The 19915-nt window shown below is 45.7% G+C and overlaps 2 protein-coding genes across 3 annotated transcripts in view; one reads left to right on the plus strand and one right to left on the minus strand.

Moving 5' to 3' along the window:
- Positions 1-1890: 1890 nt before the first annotated feature.
- On the plus strand, positions 1891-16629 carry DDX39A (DExD-box helicase 39A). 2 transcript variants are annotated; one of them, XM_066614408.1, is made up of 11 exons: positions 1891-1971; positions 8780-8990; positions 9682-9809; positions 10941-11033; positions 11472-11655; positions 12431-12549; positions 13573-13704; positions 14140-14249; positions 14725-14869; positions 15625-15772; positions 16424-16629. In XM_066614408.1, the coding sequence occupies exons 2-11, from the start codon at positions 8783-8785 to the stop codon at positions 16438-16440; spliced, it is 1284 nt and encodes a 427-aa protein (XP_066470505.1). In that variant the 5' UTR covers positions 1891-1971; positions 8780-8782; the 3' UTR covers positions 16441-16629. The 2 variants fall into 2 exon arrangements, with proteins under 2 accessions (XP_066470505.1, XP_066470504.1); XM_066614407.1 differs by having other exon boundaries at positions 1911-1976.
- A 580-nt stretch (positions 16630-17209) lies between these two features.
- Positions 17210-19915, minus strand: part of ADGRE5 (adhesion G protein-coupled receptor E5) — a 32195-nt gene continuing 29489 nt past the window's right edge. Inside the window, exon 19 of the mRNA XM_066612902.1 lies at positions 17210-19788. Coding sequence (XP_066468999.1) covers positions 19756-19788 — 33 coding nt within the window. The 3' untranslated portion in view covers positions 17210-19755. The remainder of the gene's footprint in view (positions 19789-19915) is intronic.

A 19915-nucleotide genomic window follows, 5' to 3' on the forward strand; every position in this document is an offset into this window, starting at 1 on the left:
CATCCTATTGAGTTCAATGGGCCTTCATGGCAAATAAGCACACAGAGCAGTGGTTCTCACACATTTAGCACTAGCATTTTTAGAATGAGAATTTGTCAGGACCCACCAGAAGCGATGTCATAACTGGAAGGGACATCATCAAGCAGGAAAATTTTTAACAATCCAACCCACACTTACCCACGAGTAAGTGCCATTTACTATCATTGTTAAAAGACTACGCATAATAGCTTGTTAAAAGTACAGGTCTGTAACATTTCCCCAAATGCAATCACATAACATGGGAGCATCAAGTCTGATATAGTAAAAATAAAATATTGAAATGAATGGGGACCCACCAGAAATTGGCTCGCAACCCACCTAGTGGGTCTCGACCCACAGTTTGAGAAACACTGATACAGAGGATTGCACTGTAAATAAGAACAGCCCCACTGGATCAGGCCATAGGCCCATCTAGTCCGCTTCCTGTATCTCACAGCAGCCCACCAGATGCCCCAGGCAGCACACAAGACAACAAGAGACCTGTATCCTGGTGCCCTCCCCTGCATCTGGTATTCTGACATAGCCCATTTCTAAAATCAGGAGGTTGCACATACACATCATGGCTTGTAACCTGTGATGGATTTTTCCTACAGAAATTTGTCCAATCCCCTTTTAAAGGCATCTAGGCCAGATGCCATCACCACATCCCGTGGCAAGGAGTTCCACAGATCAACCACACACTGAGTAAATAAATATATAAGGACATAAGAGAAATATATAAGAACATAAGTGAGAATAAAACCTGAGAGAACAGAGAAGAGGGAGACCTACTGACCTGAGTTCAAGAGAGATACATACCTAGAACACTTACACAGTACATAGTACATAGAAAAGGAGAAATCAAAATCCTTTTTAACTTCTGCCTCTTGCACATGCAAGAGAGCTACTTCTGACCCTCTTTCATTCTGCTGCATCTGGAGTGGTAGGATAACTTGGGCAGAAATTGAAAAGATGGGCCTTGGGTTTGAAGCAGTAAGTGGTTTGCCTGTAACTGCAATGCACTTGGTCAACTCATAAAAAGCATTTTGTTTGTGGGGATGGCAGGAACACACCCCTACAGCACTTTTAACCAGTGAGTCCTTTTTGGTTCAAGCTGATCTGCCCCTACAAAGCAAAAACTTATCTCACCTTGTAAATAAAATAACAGCCCAGTCATTCCCAGTGTGAATGGGATTAAGTTGCTAAAATGTCTTACAGTGCAATCCTATGCATGTCTACTTAAAAGTAAGTCCCATTATAGTCAATGGGGCTTACTCCCAGGTAAGCATGGCTAGGACAGCACCCTTAATTCTGTCCTCAATGTGATGTTTATAGAGATGCACATCTGACTGTATGACTTGCTGGTGTTTGGCTACAATCCTATGCACTCTCTGGAGAGTGAAGCCCAATGAAGACAATGTGACTTAAAGCCCCATCCTATGCATGTCTACTCAGAAGCAAGTCCCATTATAACCAATGGGGCTTACTCCCAGGTAAGTGTGGATAAGATGGCAGAGTGAGAGCCCCATCCTATGCATGTCTACTCAGAAGCAAGTCCCATTACAGCCAATGGGACTTACTCTCAGGTAAGTGTGGACTGCAGCCTCATCTCTTCTCTCGCCAGCGCCCGAGATGGTGACTGCTCCACCGCCCTTCCTAAATCAGGGCAAGGTGAGGCCACCTCCAACGCAGCCATTTTGCTCCCCTCGCGCCTAGAGGACTACAGCAACCAGCGGGCCTTGCGCGCCCCTTGAGCCAATCAAGAAGCAGGGGACTCCGATTGACGGCTCCTAGGTCCGCGAGGAGCGCCGCGCCTTCGCGGCAGAGAGGAGGATCCGTGCCGGGCGCCGGCCAATGAGAGCGGAAGGCGCTTCCTGTTCTGGGCAGGTCTTCCCCGAGCGCGGCGTGGAGTCGGCGAAGAAGAAGCGCGAGCGCCTCGTGGTTCCGCGCGTGGTGAGGTAGGGGGTTCCGGGGCGGCCTGTCTCCTTGGCGCGTGGCTGTTGCCCCGCCGCAGCCCCTCGAGCACGCGGCGCGGGCGCCCGAGGGAGGCCGGTCCGCTCCTCCCGGGCGGCTTGTTCAGACGACCATTTTGCCTCACACGGGCCGCGGGCGGACGGGCGGGCTGCTGCGCTGGCCCGGGAAGGAGTGGGCGCTGCCAGCCCCCGCAGTGCCTCAGGGCGGCAGCCCCAGGGCCGCCTCGGCTGGGAGAAGCCGAGGGCCTCCTGCCTCTTTGTGCCCAGCCCCTTTGTGCTCCTTTCTCTTAGGCCGCCCCGCTGCTTCAGCCTGGCTGCGCCTCCAGTCCAAGCACTCGAGGCCACAGTCCTACCCATCCCACCCACACTTGCCTGGGAGTAAGTCCCATTGGCTGTAATTGGACTTGCTTCTGAGTAGACATGCATAGGATGGGGCTCTCACTCTGCCATCTTATCCACACTTGCCTGGGAGTAAGTCCCACTGACTAAAATGGGCCTTCTTTCTGAGTAGACATGCATAGGATGGGGCTCTCAGGATGCCATCCCACCCACACTTGCCTGGGAGTAAGTCCCATTGGCTGTAATGGGACTTGCTTCTGAGTAGATATGCATAGGATGGGGCTCTCAGGCTGCCATCCCACCCACACTTGCCTGGGAGTAAGTCCCACTGACTAAAATGGGCCTTCCTTCTGAGTAGGCATGCATAGGATGGGGCTCTCAGGATGCCATCCCACCCACACTTGCCTGGGAGTAAGTCCCATTGGCTGTAATGGGACTTGCTTCTGAGTAGACATGCATAGGATGGGGCTCTCAGGTTGCCATCCCACCCACACTTGCCTGGGAGTAAGTCCCACTGACTAAAATGGGCCTTCCTTCTGAGTAGGCATGCATAGGATGGGGCTCTCGGGATGCCATCCCACCCACACTTGCCTGGGAGTAAGTCCCACTGACTAAAATGGGCCTTCCTTCTGAGTAGGCATGCATAGGATGGGGCTCTCAGGCTGCCATCCCACTCACACTTACCTGGGAGTAAGTCCCATTGAAGAAAATGGGCCTTACTTCTGGGTAGACATGCATAGGTTGGGGCTCTTAATCAGTAGACAAAGTGGCTTCAGGGTGACTAGGCATTCTCTTTTTCCAGGGCATGTCCTCTTTTTTAGCATCGTGGCCTGGAAAAGAACTTAAATGTCCTCCTCTTCCCTTTAGCAGGCATTACAAAGCTGTCTTGCAATTAATAAATTCTATGTAGTTTAGTTTTAAGGTTTATAATAAGCAATCTAATGTTTAAGCCCCATGAAATCAAGAGACTAGTGTTTATAGCTTTTAGTTTATGTCCTACATTTTTCTTGGATGTCCTACATTTTGGAGTGCCCTGTCTTTTTTTTTTTTTGCTGATATGACATCTGGTCACCCTGGATGAAATGCAAATGATACTCATTGAAAGAAGGGGAAAAAAGCCAAGTATCACAAAGTCTCAGTTTTTAAAAAAATCTGTGGCTTATAAATGGTGATCATGTTTTTTCAGTAGTTTGAAATAGGGTATATTGCTTACAAGGAAAAGTGGAATGCCAGCTGGCTTTTTCTGCTTTAGCCTGGGAGCTTTGCTGGTTCTGGAGATGCTACCAATGAACTCCAACCTTTTTTGTTTTTTCCTGCATGAGCAGGAGAACTTTAAAAAGGGGGGGGGAGTATTTGGTGAAGTATGACTTAGCAGCTGCTGTGAAATAAAAGCACTCATTGAGCTATCCTTTCTGAGAATGACAGAACCTCCCTAGTAAAAACTTTTGTGTGTGTGGTCTGCCTATGCTCATGATCTTGTAGCAGGCGAGTAGTTTAAAAATTTTTTAATACTGCTAGTCCTTATGCACCCTACACAAATATGGCTAAGATAACTCTGTTTACATTCAGCCTCCATGTCTTGCATTGCGTCTTGAGTAGGCTTGTACTTTGGGAGCCTTCAAATAGAAGGAGGGTCCAACTTGGGGTGAAGCCACTAAAAATCTTCACATCAAGTGACTGCAGTTTTTATACTGCTGGGGGTAGTACTAATAACCTTTGCATTTTTTCAAAATAAAGAAGCAATGTATTTTTTTTCTATGAAAACTCAAAATTAGTAATTCCAGCATTTTGTTCTTCTAGGTCAGGAATGTCCAATGTTTTTGGCAGGAAGGCCACATCATCTCTCTGACACGGGGGGGGGGGCGGCGAGGAAAAAAGAATTAAGTTACATTTCAAATTTGAATAAATTTACATAAATGAATATATTAAAGATGAACTTATATGAATGAATGAAGGTCTTGCAATAGCTCAAGGCCTGTAAAAGACCTTGCACAAAGCAAGGCCAGCCTTTCATTTGCTGCTGCTGCTGCATCACAGAAGTGAAATGGCAAGCAGTGGAGGAGGCCCTCATCCCATAGCTCACGCGAGACATAAAAGTAGTCCTCACACTGAGAGCAGTTGCGTTGGGCCAGCACAGGCTCCAGCAAGTGTCTGGAGGGCCAGAGGTTCATTGGAGACTGGGGGCTCCCTTTGGGCCGGATTGGGAGTCCCTGAGGGATGCAAATCCCCCCCGGCCAAGGTTTGGGCACCCCTCTTCTAGGTCATTGTCACTGACCACCAAAGGAAAATGATTTTATCAGTAAAAATTTCATTCTCTTGAGCAAAACAGTGTCTGGGTTCAGTGTTATCTAAGGGATCAACTGGATTTTCAGATGGGGTAACTTTGTACCTTAGCTAAATTTCATTAGCTTACCCCACTAATATTGTTGTTGCACCCCAGCCACACTATTTTTTATACTAAAAATTATATGAAAGGACTTCTGTTTGCTTGAATCAGAAGGGGTGACAGGGTGAATGGATTGCCCAAAGAATGAAACCAGAGCTATTCATGAAAAGAGCCCTGCTGGATCAGGCCAAAGGCCCATCTAGTCCAGCTTCCTGTATCTCACACTAGCCTACCAGATGCCTCCAGGAGCACACAAATCCACAAGACACCTGCATCCTGGTGCCCTCCCTTGCATCTGGCATTCTGAGGTAGCCTACTTCTAAAATCAGGAAGTTGCACATACCCATCACGGCTTGTAACCTGTGATGGACTTTTCCTCCAGAAATTTGTCCAATCCCCTTTTAAAGGCATCCAGGTCAGATGCCATCACCTTATCCCATGACAGGGAGTTTCACAGACTAATTACGTTCTGGGTAAATAAATATTTTCTTTTGTCTGTCCTCTTCCAACACTCAACTTCAGTGGATGTCCCCTGGTTCTGGTGTTGTGTGAGAGGGAAAAGAACATCCCCCTAACCCCCTAATCCAGCCCCTGCAATATTTTGTGTCTCAATATGTCCCCCCTCAGGCACCTTTTTTCTAGATCGAGGAGCACCAAATGCTGTAGCCTTTCCTTGTACAGGAGGTACCCCAGCCCAGTGATAATTTTGGTCACTCTTTTCTACACATTTTCCATTTCTACTATATTCTTTTTGAGATGTAGTGACCAGAACTGAACACAGTACTCCAGGTGTGGCCTTACCATTGATTTGTACAATGGCATTATATTTGTTCTTAGCCGCTTATCTCTTCTAATGATCCTGAGCATGGAATTAGTCTTCACCACTGCCACATGTTGGGTTGACACTTTCATCGAGCTGTCCACCAGCAACCCAAGATCTCCCTCCTGATCTGTCACAGACCACTCAGAACCCGCTAGCCTATATGTGAAGTTTTGACTTTTTGCCCCAATCTGCATTACTTTACACTTACTTACATTGAAATGCATCTGCCATTTTGTTGCCTGTTCTCCCAGTTTGGAGAGATCCTTCTGGAGCTCTTCACAATCCCTTCTGGCCCTTACTACTTAGGAAAGTTTAGTGTCATCAGCAAACTTGGCCACCTCACTGCTTAACCCTGTCTCCAGGTCATTTATGAACAGGTTGAAAAGCACTGGTCCCAGGACAGATCCTTGAGGAACACCACTTTTCATCTCTCTCCACTGTGAAAATTGCCCATTGACACCCACTATTTGTTTCCGGGTCCTCAACCAGTTCCTAATCCATGAGAAACCTGTCCTCTTACTCCCTGATCATGATTTTTTGTTTAGAGATCATTCTAAATCTCACTGGAATAGACTTATTTCTGACATGCTTAGGAAACAACATACCACAAGATCCAATGCATTATTTTTGTGTTTTTCTGTTTACACTTATAGGACATGTGGGGTTGAACTGTGATACTGACTTCTGTCAAATACAATTAAATTTTCTTAGGGAGCATCCATTTATAAACACCTCAATCTATTTGGGGTAACTAGTTATCACTTATACCAGGGGTTCTCAAACTGGGATATTGTGATGCCCCAGTCAGGGAAGCCCTGTCTCTGCAGGGGCAGGGTGGGGGTATGGCAGCAGTGCCATCACCAGAATTGCACTGCTGCCAGGGACAACGGGGCTTTTTAAAAAACCTCTGCCAGCATCAGCCTCTGGGGGTGTGGGGAGGAGCCCACAGACTCCTCTGCAGGGCTCTTCACACCTCAGAAAAGTTAAAAATAGCTATCCTGACCCACTTCTGGCTTGTGATAGTGAAACTAAAAATGCAATTTGCTATTTTTAGCTTTTCTGAGGAGTGGGGAGTCCTGCAAGGGGGAGGTGTGGCTCCCCCCGCCACTTCTCCAGAGGCTGGCACTGGCAGCAATAAGTAAAAAAAAAAAAGCTCCATTGTCCCCTGTGGTGGTGTGATCCTGGTGATCATGTCACCGCTATCCCCCTGCCCCCAGAAACATTTAGAGCGTCCCAAATTCTCTGGGAGAGTTTGGGAACTACTGCCTTAAACAAAGAACATAATTTTTCTTCTGTTTCTGAATAAGGATTGAAACTAATCCTAAAATGTGGTGGTAGTTACACATCAGCACAGCACAACTCTTTGTTGAAATAATGCTGATACAATAAGTCCAGGCTGATAGTGAGCTTTTCTGAGAAAACTGTGGTTCATAAAGAAAAAGCACATGCTGGCAGCATCCTATCATATTACACTTGTGTGCAGCAGTAAAGTCTGTAACTTTGTTACTGTTACCCCTGAAATATAAAATATAAATTATGTGATCCCCCAGTACAGGCAGTTGCAGCCCACTTTTTGAGAACTGCTGAAATAGGACAGTTGGTTCAACTAGCTCAGTTTGAATATACTTAGGCAGCAGCTTTCTGGGTCTTCAGATGGGTCTTCTCGAGCCCTACTTGGAGATGCTAGGGATTGAATCTAGTTCTTCAGACCTTTGCGACCCCCTTCCAGTCTTGACCCACACTTTAGTGCCCTAGTGTACAGGCAGTATACTAAAAGTAAGATCAAGTGACCATAAGGCATTATTTTACAGTGGTGCCTCGCAAGACGAATGCCTTGCACACCGAAAAATTCGCAAGACGAAAGCGTTTTTGCGATTTTTTCTGGTGACTCGCAAGGCGAATTTTTCTATGCCGTGCTTCACAAGATGAATTTTTTCTATGGCCGTGCTTCGCAAGACGAATTTTTAAAATTAAAAAGTTGGAGTTTTGTGCTTGAAATTTTTGAAATCCTCTGTATAGTATGTATGCCTTTAAAGAGCACTTAATAAACACTTTGTAAACTAAATTTGACTTTGTTCTGACTTTTTTTGCCTATAGGAACGCATTAATTAAATTTCAATGCATTCCTGTGGGAAACCGCACTTTGCAAGACGAAATTTTCGCAATAAGAAACGACTTGCGGAACGAATTAATTTCGTCTTGCGAGGCACCACTGTAATGTGAGAGAAACCTGAACAAAAAGGGGGGGGGATCCTGCTTGTTGCCCTGAGGTTCTTGCAGTCATTGTTATGTAGAGGAATTTGCAGCTTTCATCTCTTGGCATGTTAGAAAAAGATTGATTTGGTCAAGGATTCAGGTAACAGATTCTCTGACTTTCCTAGCAATTCGTTTTGCGCTTATTTTAGAGTGAGTGTTACTCACTTTTCTGAAATGCAGATTAATATTTTGGGGGTGGGAGGAGGGAAGAGAGCCCTGAGGTGAAATATGCACTATGAAGTGTCATTTGGCAGCATGCAAACCAGTTGCTAATGGCTTCTTGATAATTTAATGTGTAGCTAAAAGGATGGACACCCCCCCCCCCGCGTTTTTAAAAATACTTAGAAACATGGGAAGTAATACTTGTATTGGGAGAAGTAAAATGTAAGAGAGGCTTATATACAGCAGTGTTTCTCAACGTTTGTTCTTCACTATAAGACTTTGCATGCTCTGTCTATTGGAAGTACTAGAAGCAACTGAAGCAACTGGCAATGATGTCACTGCTAGTTACTTCTGGTTTTGGAGGCCAGATGCAATGCAACAAACATCAGTCAGAGGTGGATGGGAGGGCTTTCTTGAGCTTGTAAAATGTGCACACTGGAGCTTTGCCTACTGAGCCAAGCCTCCTACTGCTGCTTGTTATGTTGCATTGCTGGTTGTGCTGCCATGTGGTGGGGTTTGGGGTCCTGCAAGTACTACTAGATGCCGCCTCAAGTACCACTGGTTGAGAAACACTGATATATAGCATTCTTAAGTATGGCCTCAAAGCTTTGAGATGACAGCACTATCTGCCTTTACCATTAGCAGGGGTTGGGGGGATCAGAACTGTGGGGTAACAGCTTTGAACTAATGCCCTGAATTGCTCTCTGGTGCTATAGCATCTGCTTCCAAGTCTTTTCCTGTTTTTTTATATCCTGGGCATACATGACTTTCCTTGGTGCTCTGTAAGTGCTCCATCCTAACCGTCATACCCTCTTTCTGCAGGACATGGCTGAGCAGGATGTGGAGAATGAGTTGCTGGACTATGAGGAGGATGAAGAGCCCCAGGCAGTGACTGATGCAACCCCAGTCCCTGCTAAAAAGGATGTGAAGGGCTCCTATGTCTCCATCCACAGTTCTGGCTTCCGAGACTTCCTGCTGAAGCCAGAGTTACTTCGTGCCATTGTGGACTGCGGTTTTGAGCACCCATCAGAAGGTAGGAGTGGAGCCGAGGCCTTTGGCCCCCTCGTCAGCCAGCCCAGCCCACCCACCGGGGAGCAACTGCCAGTGGTGCCACGCGGTGCAGGGTGAGAGCTGGGGGCTGCAGGGAGCAGGGGTGGGAGGGTGACACAGTGCTGGGTCCCTTGTCTTGGACTTCACTAGTGTTGATCCTAGTGTACCATCTGAAATTGCTGCACTTTAGAGAGTGTTCCTTCACTGGTGCTGCTAGTATTCCTTAGCTTTTACTAGTTTTTGTTTAGAAACAGAGTTTGCATTGAACTGGGAAACCTTGTGGCTCTATTGTGAGACTGAGCAGGGGCCCTGCTCAGGGGCCATAGAAGTTCGGTTCAGAGCCTTGATGTGAGGTGGGATGTAGTTTAAAGGCAAGGAGGGATTGCCTTTAAATCAACTGTGACTGCCCTACCAGAGCCATTTTGTACAACACACCAGTACCCTCCAGGACTTGCTTAACTTGTGGTTCACAATGATAAACCTGGAAACTTCAGTGTTTATGCAGGAACTGAGAGTGGTGGTTTGGGGACAGCTCTGCTTCTTTTCACAGTATTTGTGCAGGGAGGTCGGTTTTGTGGAATCTCAGGATTTAAAGTGGTGGCATCAAGGCCTGGTTTCTTGTCAATGAAATATCTGTACCCCTTGTGTAATGACATTTTTTCTTACTCTCCCAGTGCAGCATGAATGCATTCCACAGGCTATCCTAGGCATGGATGTGCTGTGTCAAGCCAAATCGGGCATGGGAAAGACTGCAGTCTTCGTGTTGGCCACACTGCAGCAGATTGAGCCTTTGGATGGACAGGTATGGAATGGGGAATGATGCTGTCCGAGTTCAGAACTGTGTGGCTCCTGCTTTGAAGCATTGTGGTAGTAAAAAGCTAGACCAGCGATTTTCAATCTCACAACACACTGACAAGGCTCTAAAATTGTCAAGGCACACCATCAGTTTTTTGACCATTGACAAGGCATCCCATGCTGCTGGTAGGGGCTCAAATCCCCCATTTGCCCTACTAATAAATGACCCTCCCCAAAGTCCCATGGCACACCTGCGGACCACCACAGCACACCAGTGTGCCATCGCACAGTGGTTGAAAATCACTGAGCTAGACAGTCACAGGCCTAGTATATGGCCATGGCCTAACGGGGAGGGGAAGAAGATTGAGAATCTGGTAATTAAGAACCTGGGAATAGAACAGGAAAGAAACCCTCTAGCAAGGCTGATGTGGGTTGAAGCAGCTGCCTATGGTCGTGGGCTGTTGGGGATCAAGACTCAACAAGGCGTTCTAGATCACCTCCTCTTCTTTCACTCGTTTGTTTGTCAGGCTCTGACAGTAAGCTGGGCAGGGTGATAGTCATGTCTAATGTCTGGGCATACTCAATTTTTTTTTTAAAATGGGGCAGCAGTGGGACATGCCACCTGAGGCAGAAGTCTGGCTTGGGCTGGGTCTTTATTCTGGGACTGCTGCTGATGGAGTTGTTCTGGTGATAGCCTTCTGATGATTCATTGCCTTTGTCAGCTGACAACAAGGATGACAGCTCTAAACTGCTTTTTAGAATAACACTACTTGGAGCCTGGCTTAGGGCACTCCAGTGAGGCAATAGGCTAAATCTCCTATAAAGGTGCTAGTCCTAACTCCTCCCAATCCCATACTAAGCCCAGACTAGGACATTTTGTCAGAAATGCAAGGTGGCCCAGTAGCTGCTTCTGTTACATCTCTGTGCTGTAAGAGAGCCTAAGATGCATTATCTAACCTTCAAGGGTGGCTTAATACTGGCTGATAATGCATAGTATTTGCATGGAGTGGAATTGGCTGTACAACATAATGGGGTTCTGCTGGCATCACATACAGCTGCAAACTGGGCCTCAAAGTTCAACTGACAGAAAGCCCTAGCTTCTTGCAGTCTTTGTACACGTGTCCTTTGTTCCTGGCAGGTGTCTGTTCTGGTGATGTGTCACACCCGGGAGCTGGCCTTCCAGATCAGCAAGGAGTATGAGCGTTTCTCCAAATATATGTCTGCTGTCAAGGTGAGGGACAACCAGTTGCTGTAAGATTCTGGATACCTAGATGATTGTTTAGTCCAGCTAATGAACGAGAAGAATCCTGTTTTGGATTGCATAGACCAGTGCTAATATTACTAATTCTGGACCTGATTACATTATGATAAGTTCTGCCTGCCTCCTTGCACTACCTAATTGCTTCAAGGGAACCGAAAGCTTTGGGGTTTTTTGTTGTTGTTGTTGTTGTTCAGGACAGGGCATGTTTCTGATGGGTTGGGGGAGGTAAAAGCCAGGACAAGTGGGCCCTTTTTCATAATCTTCATAAGCTTTTGTGTAACCTTCACCATGTAGTGCGTTGCATAAACAATTCTTGTATGAAGTTGTTCCTAGAAGGTGTGAGAAGTTCTGAAGGTTGGATGGCTGAGCTTCTCAGTGTAACTGACAATGATGCCTGTTATCCTGCAGGTAGCGGTCTTCTTTGGAGGTCTTTCCATCAAGAAGGATGAAGACTTGCTGAAGAAAAACTGCCCACACATTGTAGTGGGAACCCCTGGCCGTATTCTTGCTCTGGTGCGCAACAAGTCACTCATCCTGCGCAATGTCAAGCATTTTGTGTTGGATGAGTGTGACAAGATGCTTGAACAGTTGGGTAAGAAAAGGAAGAGGGAACTAGTTGGGGGTGGCCTGGATGAGGATGGTTGTAGCTAGTGTTCCCAATAAGCTGCAACTTAGTGTTCCTGGAAGTCCGGCAGTGACGTATGATGTCATCACTGAGTACCCGGAGATGCCACTATGCAGACCCTTGGAGGGAACACTGGTTGTAGCTTGAATTGTCATTGTTGGGACTACTGATCCATCTGGGCATGAGAGTCACCGTCCTTGAAGGGTGTATCCAAACCTAACCAGCCTGAGAAGTTGAGGAACAGCAGCTTTTTCTTCTTGCTGGCTGTTCCTCAGCTTCTCAAGCTGGTTAGGTTTGGATACACCCTTCCAAGGACAGTGACTCTCGTACCCAGATAGAGCCGTAGTCCCCAACAATGACTACTCAGGCTACAACCAGTATTCCCTCCAAGGGTCTGCCTAATGGCATCTCCGGACACTTGGTGATGACCTCTTCCACCTACGCCAGTTTTTTACCAATGAGGTAGGCTAATGTGTCACCCGCTCCTGTAACTAAACTTTGGTGAGGTGCATGAGAACTGCCATTTTATCCCCTTTTCAAGAGGTAGGTTGCTATGGGGGAGGTTCTTGAGAGTATCTTGGGGGACAAAATGGTTCTGAAAGGACTCCATGAACTGAGCTTTGTCCCTGTTCTTCAAGCTGTGCAGTAAGGCAGAGAGGTATGCTGGATCTTGGGTGAGCTTGGGTTGGTGCATCCTTGAATTTAGGATCTGATTACTGAGGACCTCTAACTCTTCCTCTAGACATGCGCCGTGATGTGCAAGAGATCTTTCGTCTGACACCCCATGAGAAGCAGTGCATGATGTTCAGTGCCACCCTGAGCAAGGAGATCCGTCCTGTCTGCAGGAAGTTCATGCAGGATGTAAGCCCCAACACCTCACTCCAGTTGATTTCCCTGGCGTGGAGGATTCATGAAAACACCTTGCAGACTAGCCTGTTGCTTGACGTGAAGACTGAAAAGACCATTTGAAACAATTTGCCTCTTGCTCCTGCCTGGTTACCAAGATTCTTGAAGCTGAAGGAACACAAGGCAGTGTGAGGCAGGGGTTTGTCTGGACCCCTTGGCTTTTTACTGTTGGGTGGTGTTCTGTGAAGTGATTCAGGAGAAATCACTGAGGAATTTTAGGCATAGAAACTTAAATATAGGAAGAGCTTTATATTGCTGATCCATCCACTTCAGTATTGTCTATCATGCACGGCAGCTGTTGTTCAGAGGTCTTGGGGATGCTTGTTAAGTGGGAGGGGCCAAGGATTCAATCTTCCTAGTAGGAAGCATGTGCCATAATAGCCTTGCTTGATTGGGAAGGGATCACTGCTTCAGATCAGTGAGAAAGTGAACAGTGTGTCATGGTAGCTAAAGGAGTAAGTAGGTTGGCACAGTTGGGAAAAATGTGAAGGTGGGCTGGGCTCCCACTCATAACAGCTGCATAGCTTCAGGCAGAATAGTGCAGTTGCTGAGTGCTCTTCATATTCTTGGTCATTAAGAAGCATTGGCTTGATAAATTGCACCAGTCTAGAGCTGTTCTGAAGCCTCCCATTTAGTTTTGAATGTTTTGCGTTGTTTCCACAATTAGATCAGGGACTGTTTTCCTCAGAACTTGATAAATGCTCAATAAATTCATATCCAGCTCTGTTTTTTTCTATTGTCAGGCAATTAAATACTAATGTATTTTTAATTGCTGTATCCTGCAGATGAAATATTTCTATTTTGTCTCCCCTACACGTCCAGCCAAGACACAGTAACTTTTAAAGAAATATCTTTTTGTTGTGGAAGTTTGATGTTTCTCTATTAAACAAAATGGTGCTTACAACAGGAATGTATATATTTTTGGAGGATTTTACTATTACAGGCAAAAGGATGCATTGCTTTCTTTATTACTTGCAGCCCATGGAGGTGTTTGTGGATGATGAGACCAAGCTGACCCTTCATGGCCTGCAACAATATTATGTGAAACTGAAGGATACTGAGAAGAACCGCAAGCTGTTCGACCTGCTGGATGTTCTGGAGTTCAATCAGGTACGCATGAGAGTAGGCTGGTACCCAGAGCTCCAAAGCTCTATCCTGGCTCTAGGAGTGGTAGAACAGGGGTCTCCAAACTTTTTGGCCAGAGGCCGCATTAAATATCTGGCATGGTGTGGAGGGCTGGAAAAAAAATTTAAATATAAAATTTAAATAAATAAGAGATGGAACTTAGATGAATGAATGAATGGGCTCATTCATTCCACCTCTCTGGCCCTCAGAACACCCTCCAGGCACAATCAGAGCACAGTTCTGGTCATGTTCAGTTGAGTGGGCCAGAGGCTTTCGGGGAACAAGAGGTTGGCTATGGGCCAGAAAGAGACTTGCTGTGGGCCGCATCTGGCCCCCAGGCCGGGGTTTGGAGACCCCTGGACTAGAAGATAGCTGGTAGTCCCTTGAGCTTCCCTGTTCATCTGTGCTTTTCTCTTTCAGGTTGTGATATTTGTGAAGTCAGTGCAGCGCTGCATGGCATTAGCTCAGCTACTAGTTGAGCAGAACTTCCCAGCCATTGCTATACATAGGGGAATGTCTCAGGAAGAAAGGTGAGTACCAGGGAATATAGCTGAATTGGGAGCAGGGAAAGGACAGCAGCAAGTCCAGACCACGCCCTGCGGGCCAGATCCAGCATTCAGAAAATGTCATCCCTATGTGGTGCTTTCTGTTTTGTGCTGCAGCCTCTTATCTTTACATCTGATCTGCTCACAAACTTGCACCAGATAGCTGCATTGGCCCAGAAATCGGGGTGCAGAGCCTACTTAGAGCGCAGTGGGCAGCAAAAGCAGCACCCGGCACGAGGTTGTGAGCAGATTGGAATGCAGTGTGGAATGGAAAGCACCATGTCAGAAAAACCTTTCCTATATGCATTGGTCCATGGTTTGGAGACCACTGATCTAGAAGATTAATGCTGTTCATATGTTTGTATACCCTGTAAACAGTGGGCCACACATTTCTACCTAGCTCTAGAATTTTGAGTGTGTCACAGTTCAAGGGAGGTCACTTCCCTTTTTTTCTTCCCAGGCTCTCTCGGTACCAGCAGTTCAAGGACTTCCAGCGGCGGATCCTAGTAGCCACTAATCTGTTTGGTCGTGGGATGGACATAGAACGGGTCAACATAGTCTTCAACTATGACATGCCTGAGGATTCAGATACCTATCTGCATAGGGTGAGCCTGGGTATGGCGAGAGTAGGATTTATTGCATAGCCACTCTGTGCCTCGGGAAGCATTTTTTCTAATGTTTTTCCACTCATCGGTGTGGCAGGGGCATTAGTGACAATTGCAGGTCCTGCTTGGTTCACAATCAGATACTGAAATTTTTTTTCTGATGTGTTGACTTCCAAGTGCCATTCTGCAATCTACAAATTGGAGGAACTTGGGATATCTGTATTTTGAGCCTCTTTGACAAGGCTCTAAAATTGTCAAGGCACACCATTGGTTTTTTGATAATTGACAAGGCACACCATGCTGCTGGTGGGGGCTCACATCTCCTAGTAGCCCTACTAATAAATGACTCTTCCCCCAAACTCCTGCAGCACACTTAAGGACATTGAGGGTGGGGATTTCAGCTGTGTTATGGCAAGGGAGAAGTAGTGAAATTGATTGACAGGTTTGGGGGAGCTTAGTGGCAATGTGGTGTTCAACTTTTTTTTTTTGTCCTCTATCTGTGGAAGCAAATAAAAAAAAATACATCCAATAACCTTCCCTAACTTGTCAGTGATTTTCTCTGTTTCCCCATTCTGCATTTGCCCTGTTTTGGAGCAATTTTTTCTTTTCTCCTAACAATTCCAGCTGAAAGTTCTCTGTGAAGAGCTTTGGGTTGTGCTCTGCTTGAACAGAAGTCTCAACCCCTGGGATGGTGGGTGCAGAGACATCAGGGAGGTTTCTCCTACCTCTCTTGATTATGTTTGTGTTTTCTGCAGGTGGCCCGAGCTGGACGTTTTGGCACAAAAGGCTTGGCTGTGACCTTTGTGTCGGATGAAGGCGATGCAAAAATCCTCAACGAAGTGCAGGATCGCTTTGAAGTCAATGTGGCTGAACTCCCAGAAGAGATAGATATCTCCTCATATAGTATGTGTTCCCACTGACTTATTTATTCTGCATGCTGTCCAAAACTAGAAATAGTTGTAGTTGTTGCAGAGAATAGGCATTTCCTAGCTGCTCATGTTTCTGGGAACAGTAAAGGAAGGAGACCAGCTGGGCAGCTGCTTTTCTGTAGAAATAGACAGTTGAGCATCCCTGGGTTGTGCCTGAAGTGTGTGTGATGGAGGTTGCTGGCAAATACGTGCCTGGCAAATATGAGTGAAGAAGCAGGATGTTTCTGGGTTGGAAGGTGAAGGACAAAGCGTGGGGGTGTCTGGCAGGAGACTTGTGCTCTTTGGCAGAAATGATGCAGTGCTGGTGCAGAAGTAGATATGACCATCATGCTAAGAAGGTGGCTAGAGGGAAGGGATGGGTGGAGCTCTCAATATCCCCTGCAGCAACGGCTTCTTCAGAAGCAAGGTCTGGCAGATGGGCATCATACTGGAGAGTGGGGTGCTGTGCTACTAGAGAGCCTCTTCATTATCTCAGTATGCCAGCTGCAGAGCTCTACTCTGCTAGGACAGGAGAGGCAGAGTTGGGCATAACATAGACTACTCTGTCGCAGGTGCAGCATGTAATTTATCCTAACTGCTGGCTTTGGCTGGCAAGGATATTCACACTCTGTCTTGTCTCTTGCAGTTGAACAGAGCCGGTAGCATGTCCTCAAGGATCCTCCCCGTCTAGCCTGGCATGGAACCTGAGGCTTGGCATACCTGCAGCCTCAGCTCCTGGTGAAGTTGGATGAATATCTGATTTTTTTTTTAAACTGCTAAAGCTATAGGAGGGTTTGGTATTACAATTAATGTCTTATAAATTGCCCAGGTGGTATTTTGCCTCTGTTCTAGCCTGGGGGCTTTTAAAATTAGATGTTTCTATTTTCTGTATAGTAAGCCCCTGTGGCTGAGTTATGTAATAAATGAATTTTTAAAAATATAACATTTTGACTGTTCTTCGGATACTCGAGTGAGTCAGGTTGTGGGTCCTGAAGTTCGGTTAAAGTTTCAGGGTTCCTGTCTTCCTTCACATCCGCCATCCTCACCTCTCATCCACTGCCCGGTTGGCTCCCTACTCTTCATTTCTTTTGTCTGGTTATAGTGAGCAGCACAGGTCCAGTATTAGCCACTCTCCACCTTGAACAATTTTTTTTCCTAAACTCATTTGATATGTCTTACTTGCAGCCTCTTTCACACTAAAGACCTCATAAAAAAAGACTGCTATTTTTGGTTGTCTGGAAGAGCAGATATGTATATTCCTGTTCTCCCCACCCCAGCCACATATGGTCCTCTATATTTTACACTTTTTTAAATAATCACAAATCAGATACAAGCCAGTTCCTAGCAAGTCTAGGCTAGTAGGTTTTTGAATGATATGTATTTTGAAAGTGACTGGTTCACAGTCTCTTTGCACAGCATCATACATTCCCCTTTTACCTCTGTCCCCAAATGCCTTAAGAACAACCCAGAATCACAAAATACCTTTTTAATTAAATGTACATATTAGAAAAATATAGTCAAGGCAGAAGTGCTTCAGATAAAGAAAAGGCTTGTGTGTGCAAAGATGTTTGGCTAAACTGCCTGTTTGCTGAAAGACAGTCTTGGAGCTTACATAATACGGTAATTCAATACTAGAAGTTTTGGCTTTTGAATTTTGACATTCCCCATCACACCCCTAATTCACATAGGTTTAAATACTGCAAAATTCAGGGTTCATCTTTCTAGATTTTGAAGGTCAAATCTGACTTGTGGCCAGAAGAATCAGGAGTTCAGGACCAAATAGGATTTTGGAGCACAAAATTAGTTTTGTTGTCAACCTCTTTAAAACAACCATTTTGAATTTGGTTTGTTTTTTTTCTGTTGGCTGTTTACATGGTTTAGCCAGTGCCAGACTGCTAGAAGTAAAGTGCATCTGAAATTGCAATATACATAGCCAAGCTCTCTGGCAAGAGAAAGAGGAATTTCGCAGAATTGGAAATGGCCCTAAATAAATTAGTCTAAACAGGAAGCTCTGGTGTGCAACTGCTAGGAGTCCGATAGCTGCCTTCAGAAATGGTGCTGCTTTTGATGCCTCCTACCAGTTCATCATCTGTGCTGCTCATGTTTACCTACTCACCACTGCTCTTAAACCACAGGCAGTAAAATGTCTAAAGTGAGAGCACAAGGCTAGACTGTGCCAGCTGAAGAAGGCTGTTATCAGCCTATGATAGAATGCACGTCATACTGCAAGTGGGACTTGCATTATGTCCCCACCTTCATTCTCTGCTCAAAAGTCTAGATGCCTGAGAGAGGGTCTAATGTAGGAATTCTTAACCTGAAGAGCCGTGGGTGTGTGTGCGGCATGCACACATGGGTGTGCGTTGCTTCCACAATTAAGAAAAATTTTGCCTTAGCACACTTTGATTAGGCAAGGGCAATTTTTAAATTTTTATTTCAAATATTTCCTTATTGGGCACAATATTGATTAGTCATCTCATTGACATTTCTTGTGTTTTGATTTCTTCAAGTTCTGTGAAGTGACCACATTTTTGTGATGGAAATGTAAAGTTTTCTGAAGTTCTACTTTTTTCGCCCTGTACATTCAATGTAATTTTAGAAAAATAGCCCATTGGCCTATTTAAAACAGTTAGGGGAGTATCTGAACAGTTCAAAACTACCTTGGGGGTTGCATGAGGCACAAAAGGTTACGAATCTCTAGTGTAACAGTAAACAAACATGTCAGGAAGAGGGCTAGGTGCAGGTTTTGTGCAAGGATTACTTCACATGCACTCCTACCTGCAGTCAGACCTGTTGTGCTTTAGCCACAGTTCTGCTATCACAGTGTGCATCAGCCTGGAAAGCCCCATCATACAACAAGGGGCTTGAACTCCTAAACTGGTGAAGTGGTAGGAAGAACAGTTCAGTGAGGCCTGCCATCAGATTCTTGATAAGCTAGTGGTATTCTATTTTTCTCATCCACAATTGGAGACCTTTTTCATGTTTTTGGCAGGTTTTGAGCTCCAACTGGACTAGCAAAGTACTGCCAGTGAACATCCTGAGCTCACGCTTGGCGTAAGCACTGATGGTCCTCGAAAATGCTTTTGGCTGCAGCAGCGCGCTAAACTAAATACGATGTTAAATTTATAGTTTATCCCTCAGTCTTAACTGAAAATAGACACAAGGGGTCTTGACTGTGACCACAGATTGCAGGGAAACCTATTGATCCCTAATTATCTTCCTTTCTATTCCCTGCACCAATAGAAGCTTCCCTCTTGGGGCTTAAAAGCATTGGAAGTACAACAAGGAAGAATCATTAACTATCCCCCACAACACAGTCCTGATCTTGACTGAGTGGCCCTATCGCTTTTGGATTTAACAGAATGTATAGGTGAGCCCTTGGACAGATTATTAGCAAGCAAGCTAAACTGAAAAATAATTCACAATTGCCCTTGGCAGGGCTGTGTGCACAAGAGCACAGAATGAGTGGAAAGTAGGATTCCACATATCGTACAGTTTCTTTGGCTGTATGGACCAAATGTGCAATGTTCAGCTTTCTGATGATCATTCACTGCCAGCTGCGACCAAGTAGGTAGGTTCAAGGAAGCATACTCCCAACCAGAGTTGACCAGTGTCCATTACACAGGCCTCTTCAAAAGTGTCATATGTGCAGGTACCTTTTTTGTTTTCTTAAATAGGCTTATTCTATCTCTTTTTCTGAGGGAACCTTTGCATATACCAAGATGAAGTAGAAAGGGGCCCCTTCAGAGAAGGCGTATGCCCAGTGGCAACATCAGCTTAATATGATTGCTCCCAATCTTGAGTTAGCTGGGTGGGTCCCTCCACAGGCTCTTGGCAATCCTGATGCAGGTCTATTGCCCTTGTTGCAGTAGGCCTATATCGGTGGGTAGCTTCTCCAGAGGAAGGACTGCCAGAATGGTGGGGAGTGTTCATCATGTGCAAAGCAGCAGAAGTCAAGGAACTTGCTTGAGTAAACAGTTGCTATATTCCAGATTCTTGTGTGGACTTGTGCGCCTGTAGGAGAGATGAAGAAAGCAACTGAGGTAGCCCATCGTTCATGACTTCCACCTAATTAGAGAAAACTTACCCATGCGTTTTCCCTTCATTCTCCCTCATTAGTCCTTTATAGCAAATAAGCAGT

Source organism: Tiliqua scincoides, chromosome 2 (genome assembly GCF_035046505.1).
Source record: "Tiliqua scincoides isolate rTilSci1 chromosome 2, rTilSci1.hap2, whole genome shotgun sequence".
NCBI lineage: Eukaryota > Metazoa > Chordata > Lepidosauria > Squamata > Scincidae > Tiliqua > Tiliqua scincoides.